Source organism: Myxocyprinus asiaticus, chromosome 37, assembly GCF_019703515.2.
Source record: "Myxocyprinus asiaticus isolate MX2 ecotype Aquarium Trade chromosome 37, UBuf_Myxa_2, whole genome shotgun sequence".
In the NCBI taxonomy this organism is placed as follows: Eukaryota; Metazoa; Chordata; class Actinopteri; order Cypriniformes; family Catostomidae; genus Myxocyprinus; species Myxocyprinus asiaticus.
Window position 1 is genome coordinate 2,759,827 of NC_059380.1, and position 22,583 is coordinate 2,782,409.

At 39.0% G+C, this 22,583-nt stretch overlaps 1 protein-coding gene across 2 annotated transcripts in view; it reads left to right on the forward strand.

Annotated features, from left to right (window-relative positions):
* Nucleotides 1-22,583, forward strand: part of LOC127427819 (signal-induced proliferation-associated 1-like protein 2) — a 112,940-nt gene that overhangs the window by 41,885 nt on the left and 48,472 nt on the right. Inside the window, exons 2-7 of one of the 2 annotated variants that reach the window (XM_051675625.1) lie at nucleotides 8,947-9,120; nucleotides 9,229-10,664; nucleotides 10,828-10,955; nucleotides 13,769-13,957; nucleotides 20,847-21,021; nucleotides 21,369-21,472. In XM_051675625.1, the coding sequence (XP_051531585.1) occupies nucleotides 9,290-10,664; nucleotides 10,828-10,955; nucleotides 13,769-13,957; nucleotides 20,847-21,021; nucleotides 21,369-21,472 (1,971 nt within the window). In that variant the 5' untranslated portion in view covers nucleotides 8,947-9,120; nucleotides 9,229-9,289. Of the gene's footprint in view, nucleotides 1-8,946; nucleotides 10,665-10,827; nucleotides 10,956-13,768; nucleotides 13,958-20,846; nucleotides 21,022-21,368; nucleotides 21,473-22,583 lie in introns of both variants that reach the window. The other variant, XM_051675626.1, reaches the window with a different exon arrangement.

The window sequence follows — 22,583 nt, forward strand, 5'->3', positions numbered from 1 at the left end:
TACATAATCACGTGATCGTGATTATTTGAGATAACTGTGATTTTCTGCTGTTTAAATAATGGAGTTATAAGCGAAAATAGAAACGTCATGAACTCAGAGCATGAAGATTAACCGCTTTTGAAGCGCTATGATTTGCACACTTGTCTGCAGTGCTTCATGCCAAACTCCTTTAAAAATATAAGTGAGGATTTTGAAAGTGAATGCAAAGTGCTGTTCTTGGTCATTGCAGGTTCATACATGTAGTGTTAATGTTATGTAGCGTAAAGAGATGTGGAAGGCCAGATGTACAACTAAACAAGAGGATAAGTACATCAGAGTCTCTAGTTTGAGAAATAGACGCCTCACATGTCCTCAGCTGACAGCTTCATTGAATTCTACCCGCTCAACACCAGTTTCATGTACAACAGTAAAGAGAAGACTCAGGGGTGCGGGCCTTATGGGAAGAATTGCAAAGAAAAAGACACTTTTGAAACAGAAAAACAAAAAGAAAAGGTTAGAGCGGGCAAAGAAACACAGACATTGGACAACAGATAATTGGAAAAGAGTGTTATGGATCTTAACCCCATTGAGCTTTTGGTGGGATCAGCTAGACTGTAAGGTGCGTGAGAAGTGCCCGACAAGACAGACACATCTATGGCAAGTGCTACAGGAAGTGTGGGGTGAAATGTCACCTGAGTATCTGAACAAACTGACAGCTAGAATAACAAGGATCTGCAAAGCTGTCATTGCTGCACGTGGAGGATTTTTGGATGAGAGCTCTTTGAAGTATATATATATATATATATATATATGTATATACACACACACACACATATATTAAAATGTTACTGTCTCTTTAAGAATGGCAGCAGTTCAACAAGCGACTTGCACAGAAGTGTTTCGAGGACTTTGCACGGTTTCTTTACCTCTTGTGCTGTGTGATTAAAATGAATGTTTCTTTTTACATTTTAATCACGATTATAAAGAACAGAAAGGATATTAAAAGACATATTATTCAATGAAAGTGGAGTGCGTGGATCTCATCTTTGGTGGATACACATTACACAGAATACATTTTCCGTTTTAATATCAAGCACTTTTCAACAAAATAGTGTGATATCCAGATATTCGAGAACTTAAATTTTTTAAAAGGAAAATTCAAGCACTTAAAGCAGTTCAAGGACCTTGTGCGGACCCTGTGAAAAGAGATCCTGATGTTTAACAGGTCGTTTCATTTATAAGCTGTCTGTCTCTGTCTAAATGTCGGTCTGTCAGTCTTTCTAATGGAGTTTAGACCACGCTAATAGACTCTCTGCTGTGATGTCCGTGTGAAATGGACTTGTAAGTTTCCTGCATGCCGTCGCTTGGAATAAATCCCAAAGTGTTCCTGGCATGTAAGGCATTAGGGCACATTGTCTGCTGGCTCTTGTTTTAGTGCCTCCAGCACTGGAATGCGTAAGCACCAAAGAGACTCCGTCCTCGCTCCTAACAAGGGAAGGCAAATGAGAACACAAGACCTCCCAATAGCTTTCCAGAAATTAGAAAAGTAGGTGAGCTCCTTGCTGGAGTAGAAAAGGCGACTGAGAGACTCTGCCAGCATCTGACAGGGTGTACCCATGTAAGGTGTTCACTGGGGCTCTAAATTTACACGTTTTTCTAGGTGCCTGTTCATCCAGTTGCAAACTGAAACTTGTGGATTCACTTCCTCAATCCTTCTGACAAAGACATCTAATAATGTATCAGAATAAAATCAATAAAGCTTGTAAGTTATCAGTAAAGGTTGTAAACATTAGTTCAGGGGTGTTCAATTAAAGTTCCAAGAGGTCCGGTCTCGACATTTCCGTCCCACCAAAGGACCGGACAATAATAACTTGTTTCATAGCCATTCTGACTAATGACAATGTGTAAGAAATGCATAAATATTTATTTATTTTTTGATTTTCTCCCCTTTTTCTCCCCAATTTGGAATGGCCAATTCCCAATGCGCTCTAAGTCCTCGTGGTGGAGTAGTGACTCGCCTCAATCCGGGTGGCGGAGGACGAATCTCAGTTGCCTCCACGTCTGAAACCATCAATCCACACATCTTATCACATGGCTTGTTGAGCGCGTTACTGCGGAGACGTAACGCGTGTGGAGGCTTCACGCTATTCTTCGCAGCATCCACACACAACTCACCACACGCCCCACCGAGAGCGAGAACCACATTATGGTGACCACGAGGAGGTTACCCCATGTGACTCTACCCTCCCTAGCAACCGGGCCAGTTTGGTTGCTTAGGAGACCTGGCTGGATTTTAAAATATTTATTACAAATTTTCAATTTGGCAGCAATAGTACTTTGTAAAATAAGAAAACAATAGTAAATTATAAACAGTCAAAAAAAGTATTTTAATAACTGGGCAAGAATGAGGATGTTGGGGGCCCAAAGACAACCAAAGTGGGTTAAGGGGGATCTTCTACCATTTATATATACAGTTGTGCTCAAAAGTTTGCATACCCTTGGAGAATTGGTGATATATGTACCATTTTTAAATAAACATGAGTGAGCAGGCAAAACACATTTCTTTTATTTCTTATGGGATTCATATTCAACTGTAGGTTATAACAGAATGGCACAATCATAAAACAAAACATGGCAACAAAGAAAAAAATGAAATGACCCCTGTTCAGAAGTCTGCATACCCTTAGTTCTTAATACTGTGTATTGCCCCCTTTAGCATCAATGACAGCATGCAATCTTTTGTAATAGTTGTCTATGAGGCCCCAAATTCTTGCAGGTGGTATAGCTGCCCATTCATCTTGGCAAAATGCCTCCAGGTCATGCAAAGTCTTTGGTCGTCTTGCATGAACCGCACGTTTGAGATCTCCCCAGAGTGGCTCGATGATATTAAGGTCAGGAGACTGTGATGGCCACTCCAGAACCTTCACTTTTTTCTGCTGTAACCACTGGAGGGTCAACTTGGCCTTGTGCTTAGGGTCATTGTCATGCTGGAAAGTCCAAGAGTGTCCCATGGGCAGCTTTCATGCAGAAGAATGCAAATTGTCTGCCAGTATTTTCTGATAACATGCTGCATTCATCTTGCCATCAATTTTCACAAGATTCCCCGTGCCTTTAGAGCTCACACACCCCCAAAACATCAGTGAGCCATCACCATGCTTCACAGTGGGGATGGTATTCTTTTCACTATAGGCCTTGTTGACCCCTCTCCAAACATAGCGCTTATGGTTGTGACCATAAAGCTCTATTTTGGTCTCGTCACTCCAAATTACAGTGTGCCAGAAGCTGTGAGGCGTGTCAAGGTGTTGTCGGGCATATTGTAACCGGGCTTTTTTGTGGCATTGGCGCAGTAAAGGCTTCTTTCTGGCAACTCGACCATGCAGCTCATTTTTGTTCAAGTATCATCGTATTGTGCTCCTTGAAACAACCACACCATCTTTTTCCAGAGCAGCCTGTATTTCTCCTGAGGTTACCTGTGGGTTTTTATTTGTATACCGAACAATTCTTCTGGCAGTTGTGGCTGAAATCTTTCTTGATCTACCTGACCTTGGCTTGGTATCAAGAGATCCCTGAATTTTCCACTTCTTAATAAGTGATTGAACAGTACTGACTGGCATTTTCAAGGCTTTGGATATCTTTTTATATCCTTTTCCATCTTTATAAAGTTCCATTACCTTGTTACGCAGGTCTTTTGACAGTTCTTTTCTGCTCCCCATGGCTCAGTATCTAGCCTGCTCAGTGCATCCACGTGAGAGCTAACAAACTCATTGACTATTTATACACAGACACTAATTGCAATTTTAAAAGCGACAGGTGTGGGAAATTAACCTTTAATTGCCATTTAAACCTGTGTGTGTCACCTTGTGTGTCTGTAACAAGGCCAAACATTCAAGGGTATGTAAACTTTTGATCAGGGCCATTTGGGTGATTTCTGTTATCATTATGATTTAAAAAAGAGCCAAACAACTATGTGATAATAAATAGCTTCATATGATCACTATCCTTAAATAAAAGACATTTTTTTGCATGATCAGTCATATTTTCAAAATCAATGCCAAAATTTCACAATTTCTGCAAGGGTTTGCAAACTTTTGAGCACAACTGTATATGACATTTTTGTGTTGTGACACAACAGAATGATTATTTAACCATTTTTCAATATTTTAACATGCAAATCTTAGCTGCAGTCATAAATAGTAAAACAGCCTTCTTACTAAGAAGACATTCATACATTTTTAAGCATGATTTAAATGTCCAAGTTCTTTTTAAGAAACCGAGGTATATAGATTAATTGGACATATATTTTGCCGTGTTTTAGCCGTGGAACAAAGAGCTGTTCCACTGTGAGCTCGTTGACCTCCTTTCCAGCATTGTTTTGATCTGTTTCACACCACATTGCAAAGTCATTGTCCTGAAAATGCCGTTGTGACTGCTGTCCTTGTCAGAGAAGAGTTAAGTAACATTCTGACTAAATCTGTTTTGAGAACAAACTATCAAAATTGTGCAGATTTCTAGCCAAACTTAAAATAAGATCCTTGTAATCTTCTTATATCACAAATCACTGCGCTCCATCAGCGTTTGAAAAACAAAAACTTGATACATGACATGACTCTACTAAAGAAAAAACCCTTTATTTAAAATATTCTGTCATATCCTCTTCCCTATCAGACATTAGGCAGGCTGAGGCTTCTTTTAACTTGTGTAGCTGCTGGAAATGATAGACAGGCCAGTGTGGTCACAGTCCCCATACAGATCCAGCTGTCTAAATAGATTGGGTCAGTGTGTCTTTGCTGTGAGTGATGATAGTGATGATGAGCTGTGTTGTTCAGTCGGCACGTTGCAAATGAGCAAGCGACTGAATGCAGGGGACTGGCTCATAATGGTAATCAATGACCTGTACAGGAACTGCAGCTGGACGGAGGACGTCGGGGGGTTGGGGGATGGGATTGGCCATTTGCCCGGCTTTGGAGCCCATTGGGGGTTTGTGGGAGGGTGGCTTTCAGATGTGCAGCATGTTGTTCTTTGAAGTCATTACTAGTGCTGGATGAGCTTTCTGTAGCCATTGGGTTCCTTTATCTTCTTTATCTTACATAATTGTAATCCATATTTACATTTATTTTTTAAAACCATCTGGTTCCAAAACAGATATTTGTTTAATCATGGGCTTCACACTTTTGTTGCATATCTTGGAAGATAAACAGACCTCCACGAATCTTTAAAAACACATGTAGATGCACAGAAATGAGTCAATAATTCATGTGTGTTACATTTGGTATTCTTTGAATGAGAAAGATGTGACGTAAGACTTGTGTGGTACTGAATGCAGCTGTGAGCTGCTACAGAAATTAGATGATGTTTTTCATGCCGTAATGGCAGAAGAATTCAAAAGATATAGCCAGCTTCTAAACATTTTCTTCACGGGTGTATCTCAAAATGTGCTGGTCATATTTCACCCTAAAATCTAAACAAATTAAAATAAGTGAGCATCATTCTAAAAAAATGAAGCCTTTTTTTAAGGACCATTAAGATTTTTTGCATTGTAACATTATTTTCATGACCGTGATTAACATTCTTTTTAATGTAATACATGAACAAATCATTATGTCTGGATAAAAAAAATTCAATTAAAAAACATATTAAATTCCGTATCTACCATAATGTATACTTACAACTGAACTTACAGTTTAAAAAAAATAAAAATAATAATATATATATATATATATATATATATATATATATATAATATACACACACACACACACACACACACACACACACACACACACATATATATATATATAGCTCTGGAAAAATTAAGAGACTACTCCAAATATTTCTTAAATCAGTATTCTATATTTATGGCAGCTGTTCCATTCCAGTGTCATGATTCTCTTGACTTGCACCAGGAGTGGCATAAAGTCACCCAACAGCAATGTGAAAGACTGGTAGAGAGCATGCCAAGATGCATGAAAGCTGTGATTGAAAATCAGGGTTATTCCACCAAATATTGATTTCTGAACTCTTCCTAAGTTAAAACATTAGTATTGTGTTGTTTATAAATGAATATGAACTTGTTTGCATTATTCGAGGTCTGAAAACACTGCATCTTTTTTGTTATTTTGACCAGCTGTCATTTTCTGCAAATAAATGCTCTAAATGACAATATTTTTATTTGGAATTTGGAAGAAATCTTGTCAGTACTTTATAGAATAAAACAAAAATGTTCATTTTACACAAACACATACCTATAAATACTAAATCCAGAGAAAATGAACATTTTGCAGTGGTCTCTTAATTTTTTCCAGAGCTTTATATATATATATATATATATATATACACAATCACAGATAACCACTCTGTACAATTGTGGTGAGAAGAATATCATGTCTGAATGCTATTCTGAGATGCGAGTTGGCGCTGTTTTGGTGGCACGAGGGGGACCTACACAATATTAGGCAGGTGGTTTTAAAACTTATGTGACAAAGTGTTTTTTTAAGCATGACATCATCATGCACACCATTTGTATTGATAAAAGGCCATTTGAATGGAAACAGGCAGAAGACGGCAAATTTCGCAAACATTTTTTTACGCATTTTCACTTTGTTGATAACAAAACAGCGTGGAAAGTGGATGGCAACTAGGTTACTGTGACCAAATGTCAGTGTCAATGTCTTTATCTTTTGATGATTATTTAATCAAGATTCTACCCCTTTGCCTTATGAAATATAATCTGTTCCAGCACTTTGAAGTTCATTGCGAAGATGTTCCTTTCACAGAAGTGCATGAGTTTTTAAAATTGGGTCTTAAAAATGATCATCAACCTTCTCGCTGTAAATCTAAACAAGAAGTGCCCTTTGTGTGCTTTGAAGTTAACATGAAACAGCATTCACAACCCATTTTAATTCTATAATGTGACGTATTTCCGAGTAAATTGTGATATTGAGAGAATGTAGAGTGCGATTTAATCCACTTGGAATTGATTGCATTGTGGAAAGTGGGTGTTACACACCAGCATGGAGCAATAAGAGGGCATGGTGATGTCTTCTGAAAAGGAAAGTTGTTTCAGAGGTGAAGCAATTTTGAACATGTAAAACTAAAAGATAAGATTTGGAATGTGTGTTGAAGTAAACAGGGTCCATTTTGATTTCATGTTGACTTTAAATAACAGCTGAAATTTCAGACTTGAGATAGAGATTTCAGTTTGAAGAGTGAAAACTTTAGCATTGAGCACAGCTGGTGGAAACACAGACAGAAAAAAATTTGTTTATCTCATAGGGTTAAAGGTTCAAGTGTTATTGGGGTCAGTATGTATGTAACAGTCAGACAGGACTGTGCGTCCAAAACTCATTATTAATAAACGGCAGTTTAATCAGCTTGCCTTTCAAAGGATTATTTTTAGGTTGGCAAATCACACACTTCAGTGTACCCGACGCTGGGGCTGTCAGTACTGTAATTTTATACCCCTTTCCTCTCTCTCTAGTACTTTATATTTGGATGACAGTTTAGTGTATTGGAAAGCACTTTCACTGAAAGGAAGAGTCATTGGGTTCAACTAAACCAGCAACTAAATTGGACATCAAATGCAACCCGACATAGGATCAGAATTGTTATCATACAGAAGTAAACAAATATGTCCTTAAAATCAAATCACCAGAAGTGTGATTTACCAGCCTAACGCATGAAACAGACAAATTCATGTGGATATCATGGAGTTTGATGGAACAGGATTTGACGTCAACAAAAATGATATGCAAAGTGATTTACCCTACCTTTAAACGGTTATGAGCATAATCATATGGCTAGTTGCATTTTATTATTTGCTTTTAGCATTGTTTTTCCATGGTGTCTGTGACCCCATCTTAGCAAACATGCAATTGCAACTGAATTTGAAAAACTGTGTAAAGAAAGAGGATAACATATTGGTAAATCATGTTAATAATTCATATTTTTCATTGTTATATTTCAAGGCCATTCTAACTGCACCCAGTGTTGTTTGCCGACAGATGTTTGCAGTTTGCAAATGGGACACAAAAGGGAACAATTTAATTTATGAATCAGTCTATGTAATGAAAAAAATAATGGGAAGATTTCTTTGAAAGTTATGTTGAAGAGGACAAATCCAGCAACACTTGTTGAAGGGAGAAATGTACTGAAAAAAACTGACGCGTTTCGGCACACAAGCCTTCATCAGGGTTTACAAAGTTAAGACAGAGCAGATACAATGCAATTATTTAAATATATACAAGAGTAACATCTAGCCAATGAAATGGGCAGGACAATCTCATCCAGGTAACACCAATTTCAATTGTACTAATTAAAAAGTAGGTCAATAAGAAAACCACACCCATCATATTGCACATCAAGACAGTTCATAAGAAATAACTTTATACAAGACCTGCAAATAGAAAGCCAATACACATCAAAACGTGCTACACGAGAGAAACATATAAAATTGTAAGAATTATACAAATTCATTTATTACAATCTCTTCATTCATATAGGAGATACACTTTTAAAATAAAAAAATCCAAAATGCCTCCTGTTTATTTCTAACTTGAAAATTTGAAAGTTATGTTTAGACCTCTTGATATAACTAAATTATGATTACAGCTCTATGCTTAAGGCGAAGTAATATGAATCTTTTTATAAGAATCTATAAGGAAATGTAAAGTACCTGGATGTAAGTCACTGATGCTTTTAGATATTTATCTTTAAATAGCTTGTGCACAAAGGTGAAAAAGTACCACATTGTTATATAAATAATCTAGAAATTGCATGCATTCAGGTGAAAAAGAAATGTCCTTTCTGAACAGACATTCAAACCCTTATTAATTTAATTTCCATTTTTGCTGATGCTTTGTTCAGTTGAGGATTTTGAGTGCTATGCACTCTTCCAAGGTCACTTAGGTATCTCTCCATCCCCAATGTATTGTCTAATGATCTTTCTCTATCTTTCTCTCTCCTTTCCAGAGCATCAGAGGGATCCCACCTGGCTTTGTTAAGCCTACATGCCTGTGAAATGACCGTATCTCCTGCTTGCCCTCCCGTGGAGTGAGCAGTTGTCCTTGACAGTGAAACTGAGATAAAGAGACCTATTCTCCTCCTATGGATTACAGACCTGTGGGTCTGAACACCCTGATGTGGGTCAGTCATTATTCACTCTCTTCCCCAAGCACACTGTCTTGTTATTTCGTAAAATGCCTAAATCGGTCAGGCCGATTTAACATTAGATATGAATGTCCCGAACTTTAGGACAAGAAAGATAGCTGACTAGGCCACAGAAGCTTGAGAATCCAAGTGTCTCTCTTGAGGGATGCAGACTGATGATCTTTTTGCCAAAAATCTTCAAGATCTGAATGGGAATATGGGACCTCCTAGCACAAACACACAAGGAACACCAGCAGTGCCCAAGATGGGGGTCCGAGCCAGAGTGTCGGATTGGCCGCAGAGGAAGGACGGCAACCACGGTCCACCACCGAATTACGACAGCTTGATGACAACCTTCCAGAATGGAGTACCAAGTCAACTGGCAGAAGATGTTGTCAAACAGAGCCCAGGTTCTCCTCCAAACCCCAGCTTTCTGGAGGCAAAATATGGGCTTGGTGAAATTCTGAGCCATTCACCTGGTAAAGCGCACCACCCTCTCCAGAAGAGAAGCAATAGTGATGTCACAATCAGTGATATAGGAGCGGAGGACATGAACCAGACGGCGGTCAACCCCAATACTGGTGCATCTCTGCACCGAGAGTATGGAAGCACATCGTCCATTAACCGTCAGGGTTTGACCGATGAAGGGTTCTTCTCCAATCTTAAGGGATTTCAGCCAGAACTCTCAGAGCAACCTAGCGCTCCACCACCACACGGCTTTCCGGAGTTCCGTAGATACGAGACCACCCTCTCTCCCAGCCTTCAAACGGCAGCGCAGATAGCACGGGGGGACATTCTCTGCATTCCGAACTATGCAGACTATGTGGACAGTTCGCTCTTCTACAGTCGGGAAAGGGAGAAGTCCTTCTTGCAGCGGCAGAAATCCGAAAAGGGCGAGACGTCAATTTTCCGCAGGCTGAAGACCATGAAAAGTGAGCAACGGCCACTGACCGAACATGACGATTGTAGTAGACACGGCTGTCCGTTGAGCTTCCAGAGATGTTTCGCCCACTATGACGTCCAGAGTGTGCTCTTCAATATTAGCGAGGCTGTTACAAATCGTGCCAACCTGGCACGACGGAAGAATATAACTACGGGAGCTTCTGCAGCATCCCAGCACCAGGTTGGTGGTGGGATGTTGGACAGTCCTGACACCTTATATGCTTGTGAGTCCCCTTTGGACAATTGTGAGGAACTTGGACAAAAATTTTGCACCGATCCTGACGAGGGGGACGGAAAGAGCAGTGGATTGGTGCTGAGCTGCCCATATTTCCGGAATGAGATTGGTGGTGAAGGTGAAAGGAAACTGTGTGCCACCAAACCAAATAGTATTCCCTACAACAATGTTGGCGAAACGTACACCATTGAATCCACTCTGAGTTCTCACTGCACTAATGCAGGGGTTTCTGTCTTGGAATTGCCTCGTGAGAATTACGCCTCTCGTGAAAACTACGCTGTTCCACGAGACTGCCTCAAACGCTACATCATTGAGCACATTGACATGGGTGCATACTACTATCACAAATTCTTCTTCAATAAAGGTAGGATTCAAAGATCTAAACCGTTATTTGACTCCAAAACTAAACTATTTATAGTTTAAGCAGTATTGCACCATAGTAATGGATTCTGTGAAGTAGGAATGGGTGGACATCTCTTCTCACTATGGAAATTGGATCTCCTCTTACTCTCTTTTTTTTCCATCAGAGCACCAGAACTATTTTGGTGTTGATGAGAACTTGGGTCCGGTGGCAGTTAGTATCCGGAGAGAGAAGCTGGAGGAGGGGAAGGAGGGAACACAGTATAATTATAGAGTCATCTTCAGGACCAGCGAGGTAAGACAGCGTCTTTCAAACGTACTGTTAACACACACCAGTTCACAGAACTCTGCTGAGCCAGTGGTCTTTGGTCAACCAAGTACAGTGGTATAAAATGGACTACTTTTATTACAGGTAAAGACCCCATGAAAATGAGACCTTTTTTATATAGACAATGCCCTTTACTTACAGTATGTCACTGATTGAAAACCATAATCAATACAGTATTTTTGGTCCGTTTCCCGGAAGAGAAAGTTTGTACATTTTAAATGCTAAAGGCTAATTTGGAGAACTTTTAGGAGTACACTAGCACAGTGATTCCCAAACAGGTGTAGTTTACTCCAGGGAGTAAATAAGGAGGTTCCAGGGGGTACACTCAGTAATTTTTTTCCCCATTAAAAAAGTTTTACTCCTAAAGAAATGAGATTGTAATTTGAAACATATGTATAATATCATGACCACTCACATGAGATGAAGACTCTAGTCATATCAGTAATCTTATAAAAGCTGTTTTATTCTATATGGGGGAGGGGTGCCCTCATGGGGGCTGCCATTTAAGAATCACATGACCAGCTGAATACCACTTGCTTAATCTCAGTAACCATCCTGTTATTGAACACTTTCACTCTTGGATTAAATTAATCATGGCTGATTGTAAATAGTGAATTTCTACAATGGCATCTGTAACTGAAAACTATTGATTTTGAATGATGCTGCATCCACACCACAAGGTGTCACTGTAAGTCCAAGATGACACGAACAAAAAGTTACTGAGTGCACCTTTAAAATATATATATTATATAGCAGAATTCTTACCAAAATAATGATGCCTCATAAGAGAACGATTTGGAATGCTCTACTTAGGCAGCAGCTCCGCGCATCATTAAAATGGCGCTCCTCACGCGCAGCACATGAGTCTCGACTCGCAACTGTTTTCAATACAGGTGACTCGAGAGAAATGACGCAACCTTCTAATGAGCATAAATAATCATAGCAGACACACATTTTGGGTAAAATAGTCAGTTTTGTGTGTCAGTAGTGAATGGATTAGAAGTATATGTTTAATCACAATTTATCTCACTTTGTCCGCCATCTTGGATTTGTTTTTTTCGCAGAGCTTATCACAGTGCTTCTGGGATCGCTCAACCGGGGAAGGATATTGTGAGGAGGAGGAGGGCGTGGCGGGCCGTGATAGAGCACAGCCAGCGCTGAATCAGCTGATCAGTGGGATAGCGAGATAAAGGGCGGTCGGAGACGCCGGTTCGGCAGAGGGGGAGACGCACGCGGCCGCGTTGCATATGTGTCCATTTGTTTTGAGTTGAGTTTCTCATTAAAGTTTACGTTGACTGTTCTGCCGGTTCCCGCCGCCTCCTTGCCCGTCCCTTACCCGTTAAAGTGATGCCGAAACCCGGGACTGAACATTTGGGAAATAAATGAAAAAGAAAACCCAGATGAATTCAACTTTATCACACAAATTTATTGTTTACTTGAAACCACAAACATTTGAGGGATATGAACAACTGTGAATTTTTTCCACTTAAAGACTGTAACGGGTAAGGGATGGGCAAGGAGGCGGCGGGAACCGGCAGAACAGTCAACGTAAACTTTAATGAGAAACTCAACTCAAAACAAACGCAAACAAACACAGATACAAATGCATCTCCGGCCGCCCTTTATCTCGCTCTCCCACTGATCAGCTGATTCAGCGCCGGCCATGCTCCATCACGGCCCGGCCACGCCCTCCTCCTCATCACAGATACATATGATGCTTCCATAGAGTTTGGCCAAAATGAGATGTCTTCAGAGGTAGCATAATTAAGATACCTACCTTTTGGAACAGCCTTCTCATCGGGAGTGCGCCTATGTCTTAACATGCTGCCTCCGAAGGACGCTCACTAGGTTTTGGAACAGACCCTTTATGTATATTATGTATGTGTAGTCCATGCCTACAATGATAAAAAACTGATTCTCAATTTGTTTTTTTGTTTTTTTATTAGGATGCCTTCAAAAGCAGGTGACTTCAAAGCTAATAGACATGGACTAAAAACCTCAAAACTAAAATCTATATGTAAAACGTTTTTGGAAACGAGTACATCAGATCTTAATTTATTGTGGTTTCATTCTCATTTGCTTTCCAGAAATCCAATCAAATGTTAAATAAACTGAGGGCAGTTTGTTTGCATGCTTTTATCAGACAACAAGTGGACTTCTCATTAATTCATAATTGATTACCATCCCCTTAAGTGCATCTCCCAAAGCTTTTATATTGTCTTCTCTGAATACAAATCAGAGCTGCCTCAATAATGGCATTGATTGTTTTGAAAATCAGCTCAAGATGGATTATGTCTGTGGCGTACAATTGATTTTCCATGTATGGTGATATAAATTACCTCACTGTACTACAAGATTCTCACCACTGCAGTGAAGTTTTAACAGTCACAATGAGATCTTTCATATGCAGCTTGCCAGGGATTTAAGGGTGACTGAATAGTTTGATGAAGTTGCCCTTGAGTGTACAATGGCTCTCTTGCTAAAAGCCAAAGCATTACTTCAGCATCCTCCACAGTTAGCTGAGCTCAGTTATTCATCGTGTTGGTTGGCAGGGCATGTAGCTGGATTCAGCTCGTTGCAGGGGCACTCAAAGTGAGTGTTTTGCCATTGAAAGCTGACTTGAATGGTTTATTCATATGTTTACTGATTTACTCGATTTCATTGAATACTTATATATGGTGCATTCAGTCAACATTTAAGAACTCTTTGCATCTTTATTATGAGTATAAACCTCAGTTTCTTGACTCAATCCATCTCTCGCTCTATTCATCACTCCACAGCTTACCACCTTAAGAGGCTCAATCCTGGAGGATGCCGTCCCCTCCACGGCAAAGCATGGGACATCCCGTGGTCTCCCTCTTAAAGAGGTGTTGGAGTATGTAGTTCCGGAGCTCAACATTCAGTGCCTCAGGCTGGCCACCAGCTCGCCCAAAGTCCCAGAACAGCTGCTGAAACTGGATCAGCAGGGGGTGAGTCCCATACTAATAAGCCTGCAATGAGTTTTACACATAGAAAGTGTGTTGTTCATTTATTTGCTGTTACTTTAAAAAAAAAAAAAAAAAGTTAATAAACCGTTTTTAATAAATAAATAAATTATATATTGTTTTTTAGGCAATAAGAGATCCAGTGACTATATTACCAAAAGAGGCCGCAAGTGTCTCATTGATTTTGAAGATACGTTCCAGGTTCAATACAAGTTCAGCTCAATTGACAGCATTTGTGGCATAATGTTGATTACCACAAAAATAATTTCCACTCGTCCATTGTTTATTTAAAAAAAGCAAACATTGCGGTTACGGTGAGGCTCTTACAATGGGAAGTGAATGGGTCCAGTCCATAAATACAATTGAAATAAACACTGTGTGAAAAGTGTAGCCAAAGGATGAAAACATTAGACATGTTAACTAAGGATGTGTGGAACGACTAATTTCACTGACGTTTAAATGAAAATTGTTTATGCAACCCATTTAAAATACTTAATCTATTCCAAATCCGAAGCTAAATTCCGCTGAAAAGGGGCATTTATCTGCGACGTGCTCACCTTGAATTACAATCATTGTACATTAAATATAGAACCTGACACGCATTCACATTTAGCGAATATAGAACTATATAAAACAACATTTATTGAAAACAGTTGAATGAATAATGCCGGACCAATAGAGCAACCCTAATAGCCTGTTCTAAAAGTAATTCACCAAGTAAAAGTTGCTTAAAGCTACACTATGTAACTTTTATTTGTTAAAAAATAACAAAATGTTATTAATGAGAGAGTGCAACAAAAATCTATCTTCCAAACCATGTCTTTACCCAAATACACTTTGATAAACCTATAATAATGATTTATATTTTAGAGATGTCGGGACGGATTTCACGGGAAATTGCATACATACGTCAATCGCCCGTGCGTGTTCACGTGTTCACGTCATATCCGTACACAGAGAAAATAAGCTCCGGCTACTGTAGCGCATGTATGGTGTGGGAGTACCGTGAAGCTGAAAGTTTGTTGTCACAATGAACGAGAAAAATTGACCATACAGAGTCTACAAGCAAAAAGGGAAACGACGGAGTCCGTAATAAAACCCAAATCAACATCGGCTTGGATTTTCAGAGGTGCCGACAACTGAAAGGATTTAAAAGCGACCCAGAGATGACTTTTTACTTACTCAACAGGTAAGATATTTTATTGATATGGATTATGTATAGTTGTGTAAGCGCACACACACACACACACACACACACACACACTCTCGTCTGTGTGTGTGTAGTGAAATACAATAATTATACTGTAATCAGTGCAGAACATTTCACTTGCTAGCACACGTGTGTATAATTTATATAAAGAAATCCTTTAGTTCTAGGCTTGCCAAGGACATGTGAGTCTTGAAATGATGGTTGGTAACAATGACAATCTATAAATTAGTTACTACTGTGGTCTATTTGGCCAGAATATCCTGCAGTTATAAAACCTTTACAACGTTTGACCTTATCAGACTAACAATCGTTATGTCTAATGTTAACGAACGTTGCCTAACTTTAACGTAATTTATTTCAAAACATCAAAACAACTGCATAAAATATGGCACTTATCTGCTCAGATGACATGCGTTTAGATATCCGTCTTTTCCTTTCTTTCGTTATTTATTTGTCCATTCGCTCTGATAAGATGTCCTGTATTCATGTGTACACCGATGCCTCGAACCACATTCAACCGCGCAGAGGAGCCGAGCCGAAGCACAACCAAAACAATGTTCTTCTGCAAGACGCATGCAGTTTTATTTTTTAACTGCTAGAGGGCCAAAAGTTACATAGTGTAGCTTTAACATATTAAAACAGTCAGGACATTGTTTAAAATAATTAAAAGGTTGGCTAAGCCAAATCTATGAGAACAAAATGTGCTGAAAAGTTGCGTGAATTTCACAATGTGCAGTCGTGCATTAGCCATTGATCTAATATGACAGCTGTTCAGTAAAGAACGTTAACCAATAACAGTTACGATGTAAAAAAAAAAAAATAGCTGTGTGATAGAAATAAATAGGCCTGTGATGTAGCCTACAATAAACCTAATGTATTCTAAACATGACGTGCACACAGAATAAAAGAAAGTTTAACCCATTAATCAGTCAGTACCTCGTGGAAAATAAACAGTCATTTTCTAGGCTGCTTACTCAAAAGCATACATTTTTTGAGTAGCAAAATGAACATGTCGACATAGTCCAGTGAAAGACAGGACTTGACTCACTTGAGGCGATTATCCTGTGCTTGAAATATCCCGCACAGCTGAAAAATAACTTGCAAGCACGCATAGATTTAAAAACATCCATAGCGACGTTCAAGACAACATTTCCGAAATCCGCTTCCCACACCACCACCACCGAAGTGATTTCTATAGCTACTTTGCTGAGTTTTCTTGTCTAGCGAGAGGACATTTTCCTGCATGCGCCGTGAGTGAGAGAGGGAAGAAGCACACAAGTCTGCGGTGAAATGATACTTTGTATATGCTCCAGATATCCTCTTTGTTTGTAAAATGTATAACAGTAATATGACGGTAATTTAAGAGCAGCCTTTGTATAAATATAAAGCCAAACGTAAATGTGTAAAATTGTTGAACAGTTTAATGGGGAAAAAATGTACCGACTAGTAATTCCAGTTTCGACTAGCAGCGTCAGATCCGTTTGGTCGACTAGTCTCGCATCCCTAATGTTAACATGTGTAATGATGTGTAATGTGCAAGGATGGGCAAGGAGGAGGTGGGAACCGGCTGAACAGTCAATGTAAAGTTTAATAAATAACTCAACATTAAGCAAACATAAACATAGGGCACACATGCAACGCGGGCGCGTGCGTCTCTCTCTCTTGAACTGACACCTCCGGCTCCCCTTTATCTCGCTCTCCCGCTGTTCAGCTGATTCAGTGCCGGCCGTGCACCCTCACAGCCCGGCCATGCCCTCCTCCTCATCACAACATGATTTTAGTATGATCGAATTGCTTACTAACATTATCTGTGTACGGTTATATCCAATGTTACAACTTAGTTGTCATGACAACATACCGCCAATAAACCCTCTGTTAAACGCTGTAAATCCCTGATTTTGTCTCAATAAAATAATGTCAACACGTATAACTTGTTAACTGTAATCGAAATTGTAATTGTCTTTCTATAACCATTTGCAATATTTGCTTTTTATATATATATATATATATATATATATATATATATATATAAAAGAGGGATGAGTCAAAATTGTTTTCTGTTCAGCTACAAATGCTGTCAACAAAGCTTGACTTGTATTGAACACATGCTCCATTTAAAGTTAATTTAAACAACATTTGCTTATGCATTTATAGCTTTTGTGACCTCTTATTAATTGAGACACTACATGGAATATTTGTACTTTTAAAAAGTGAATTTGTCACACAATTGGACCATTTAAAGTGAACTAGTGAAGAAAAAGGTGATTATAAAGAGTGAAAAACTTGACCAGAAGAAATGGTGACCAGTCACAGGATATTCTTGATAATTTCATATGAAATTTAACTTAAAATTGAGGTGTTATTAAACAAAAAAAACAAAAAAAAATCATGGACACATTATGCACAGTCCCTGGTATATAAATGAATACAGAACGTTATTCTATGGGTGCTGCGCAGTTAGACACAATAGCTTGGTGAGCAGTGCTTCAATGAGTAATAAGTCTTTCCCACAATACTGCAATAATGCAAAATTATCAAAGCGCCCTTTGGTGAGTAAGAGACAGTTTGGCTAACACAAAGTGACTGGGGGGAAGAAACACTCATTCGCCAGAATGATTCATAGCATGCAGCTTACAGTGTTATGAACCGTAGATGTCTACAAGGCTTGTAATTACTAAGACATAATCAAGTGGGGGTTTCTGAAACCATCAATTATATCCTTCATACGTCCCATTCACTTAGAGTTTTAATATGTTCGATAAAAACAGAAACAGATGTGTGCAACACTCTCCTGATGATGTGACATTCTTAAAAGGCATTGTTCATTGGATAACTACAGCAAGATTGAGCTTGTAAAGTGGTTCCTTTGGGCAAGGCGCCTATCGGGTGCTGATGGCCTTACAACATTTCCGTTTGAGGGTTCGAATTGCAGGTGTGTCAGGACGAGATGGGGTTTTACTAAAGGAGCCTTTTTATAAAAAGTAAGATCTCATTACTTATTGAACAGAGCTGGACTTGAACATCTCACGGCGAGAGTGGAAATGAGAGATGGGCAGTTTTGTCGGTAAATTGGCTGAATGGAATCTGAGAAGCAATAAACGGCTTGATCGATGTTGCAGCCACATGACGGCCAGAGGGGCAAATTTCTCGAGAGGAATTCTGTAGGACAGTATGTGCATTGAGAGGAGTTAGTTGTAAAATTAATGTTGGTAATGATTATAAACCATAATATGCCATGTCTAATCAATCAAGTTAAATTAAATACTGAGGATGACATTGAAAGCTAGAACAATAGTTGAGTCATCACTTTATAATGCTTCATCCATACTTATTAATTTTTCGGTTCTCGGTTTCCTAACGTCATTGTTTTTTTAAAAGTATGTGGTAAGAGAGAGCGTTTTCCATGCTGTTCCTGTCTGGATGAGACAGGTAAATGTAGCAAAATCAATGCGTTTTCAACCAAAAATTAATTAGTGTGGAATTGGGTTCAAGAGATACTGGTTTTTAAAAGAATATTACTGGTTCAAAACAAGCGAAGCTCATTTGACATCATTTGTGGCATAATGTTGATTACCACAAATAAATTATTTTGAAGCCTGGTCTCTTGAAATTTACGTGAACATTGCAACGTTTTTGCAAAACTGAAATTACAAGCTTCATTACACGTTTGGCTGCAATTTTCAAGTGAAATGTCCAGCAGGGGGTGCCAAAACCAAGCGAAATAAGGTTGTGATCAGACGAGGTTTTTAGATGGAAGATTTTCTTCATTTATTTATATATATTTTTATCCCCTTTTCTCCCAATTTGGAATGCCCAATTTCCACTACATAGTAGGTCCTTGTGGTGGCGCGGTTACTCACATCAATCCGGGTGGTGGAGGACAAGTCTCAGTTGCCTCCGCTTCTGAGACCGTCAATCCGCGCATCTTATCACGTGGCTCGTTGCGCATGACACCGCGGAGACTCACAGCATGTGGAGGCTCATGCTACTCTCCACGATCCACACACAACTTACCACACACCGTATTGAGAGCGAGAACCACTAATCACGACTAAAACTAAAGGATTTCTTTATATAAATTATACACACGTGTGCTAGCAAGTGAAATGGTCTGCAATGATTACAGTATAATTATTGTATTTCACTACACACACACAGACGAGAGAGTGTGTGTGTGTGTGTGTGTGTGTGTGTGTGTGCGATTACACAACTATACATAATCCATATCAATAAAATATCTTACCTGTTGAGTAAGTAAAAAGTCATCTCTGGGTCGCTTTTAATTTGGTTGATTAGAAGACCCGACTGACTGATTAGGAGTCACTCAGCACGCCCTGGATTCGAACTCGTGACTCCAGGGGTGGTAGTCAGTGTCAGTACTCGTTGAGCTACCCAGGCCCCTAGATGGAGGTTTTAATAAATAAAACTTACCTCCCTAAACTAAAACTGTACCCTAAACTTAACCAATATTGTCCGAAAAGATCAATGTGAGTTTAACAAAACAGACATCCTTACCCTTAACCAGCACCTAACCGATAGTGTTTTAAAATGCAAATTTGAAATAAAATAATAAAAAACAGATTAGCTGAAGTAATCACGTCATTATGTGTCGCTTCTATGCCACTTTCAATTTTGTGCGCCTTTGGCCCCATTCACTTCCATTGTAAGTGCCTCACTGGAACCCAGATTTTTGCAAAATAATTTTTTGTGGTAATCAACATTATGCCACAAGTGCTGTTGATTTGAGCTCAATGTGTATTAAACCCGGAAAATTCTGTTAAGGCAAATAATTGCCCCCCACCCCTCCAACAATACCGCTAAAAATATCACCATGACAACCACCTAGCCACACATAATGGGCACTTGACCTGTCTTAGATGCTGCCAACTGTGACCAGAAACACTTACAGTGAAAATGAAAGAAAATCGTTTCTCATCTTATGCCTTTTTTCTTTGCGCCACCCACAAGTGCGCTCGCCAGCAGTTTTTTCTTCCTTCTTTAGAGACTGTTGGTGGCATTTTTATGGCACAAAATCCTAGGCAATTGTCAGAATAGCACAAAAATTGCTTTTACCATTTTTTACCCCAAGGTATGGGGTGGGGATTTGAGACAATTACCATAAAAATTCCTCTGTGTGCAACCAACTCAATTCAGCATTACATTTTATTATAAATCATAAGTCTGTTTTTTATATTCTGTACATCTGCTTTTAATAGTTATAGTATTGCTTCCCTGGCAATAAGTTTTGCCTGTTGGAGCTCCAGTGTGTTTCTCTATCATCTTTCTTGAGTTTCTGGCTGGCGTGTGTGTCTCATACATAATGCAAAAGCAGCATTTGATGCCAGTCTACATGTGATTATGGTCTTTTTATGTGCCAGGCTTTTGCACAGATTGATAGCACTTAACATGGCTTGATCGCCACTTGTGACAGGCGATGTATATCAGCATACTGTGACCATGTGCTTCAAGAGTGCTTTTGATGATTTCATGTCATGGTGTGTTGGAGATGCAGTATAATATATATAGCTCTTTTGGGGTCACTGTAAATGTCTTTTTTTATTTTTGGACATCAACAATGTGGCTATATTTAAAAATCACATTTTTTATAAGTATATTAAGAAGAATAGCATCTCAAACTGCCCGTTTTTCTCTTTTTATTTGAAGATGAGTTACCAGCACAAAGTGGGCATCCTGTACTGCCAGGTGGGTCAGAGCACAGAGGAGGAGATGTACAACAATGAGAGTGGTAGTCCCGCACTGGATGAATTTCTGGATCTGCTGGGTCAGAGAGTTCGACTGAAGGGCTTCAGCAAATTTAGGGCACAGCTGGACAACAAAAGTAAGTGCTGCTCTCAGAACGTCTCATCTGATGTCAGAATGTTTAAACGTTTGATCCAATTTCACTGTTGTGAATGCTCGACGACTCGAAAGCTGTAGAGATCACAGCTTGGCAAGTTCAGGTTCATTTCTAAAATGGGTTATGTAAATACCACATTTTTGCTGTTCAGTTAGTGCCTATACTGTTGGGCTTTGGACAGTTTCTCATAATCTCTTAGTCTCTGTAGATGAGCCATTTGCAAATGAGTACATAGGAAACTAATTTTGTATTTCATCATGAATGTATGTGTCTTTTTAGTTTACTGGTATTACACTTATGTGTGTGATATAATCTCACCTCCTCTATAGCGGACTCCACTGGCACTCACTCGCTCTACACCACCTATAAAGACTTTGAACTGATGTTTCACGTCTCTACAATGCTGCCCTATATGCCCAACAACAGACAGCAAGTGAGTTTGACACGTTTCATAATGATTTCCTTTCTTCGTCCAGGTTTAATTAACCCTGATGAGGCTATTGTGCTATTTAAAGGGATAGTTCACCCCAAAACTCATTTACTCAACCTTAATGTCAATCCAAACCTGTATGACTTTCTTTCTTCCAGGGAACACAAAAGGAGATGTTTTGAAGAAGGTTCATGCTTTTTTTTTTTTTTCATACAACAAAAGCATATAGAGGCGGTTCACATTAGTGATGCCAAACGGCATTGGTTCTCGCGTGTATCGTTACCAGGGTCAGAAATTAATGGGGAATTGGGGCAAAAATGCCACCGAAAATGGCATAAATGCCTACAATATTTAAAATGTGGGGGCAGAAGTTCTTTGGAGTTTTATTTGTAACATCTGATATATATTTTTAATATTTTATTCTAGGCCTAGGTAGTACATATTGTCGGTATTACTCCGATAGAGAATTTATGTTAATAAATAGATTACATTGAAGAATTTAACAATTTATTTAGTATGATTAGGACAAGTAGAGGTAGGAAAATGCCCCTAAAACTCATATTTATGGGGCAAATATTGCCCTTAAAAGAATATTGCAGGTTCAATACAAGTTAAGCTCAGTCGACAGCATTTGTGGCATCATGTAAAATTATTAGCACCAAAATTTATTTTGACTCATCCCTCCTTTTCATTAAAAATTAATTAACAAATCTGGGTAACAGTGAGACACTTACAATGGTAGTGAATGGGGCCAATCTGTAAACATTAAAATACTAACTGCCCCATTCATGTCCATTGTAAGTGATCGTGACCATTTGTGACATTTTCATATGGCTCCAAAAGACTAGTTTTCACTGTTTTATCTGTGAACTATTCCTTTAAGGGTTGATTTTGGACACACCGTACTGTATTTGGTTGGGTCCCATCATTGCATTTTTTTCTTTAGAAAACCTTCAGATACAAACCTTCAGAATAATGCACACTTCAGCAAACACCTGTGCAAATGAGATTCAAGGCGGTCTGATCAGTTACTCAAGCCTCTGTATAACCACTGCAAACTCTTTTAACCCATGTCAGCTCTCCGTTTAAGTGTGCGGTCTTGATCTGTGCTTCT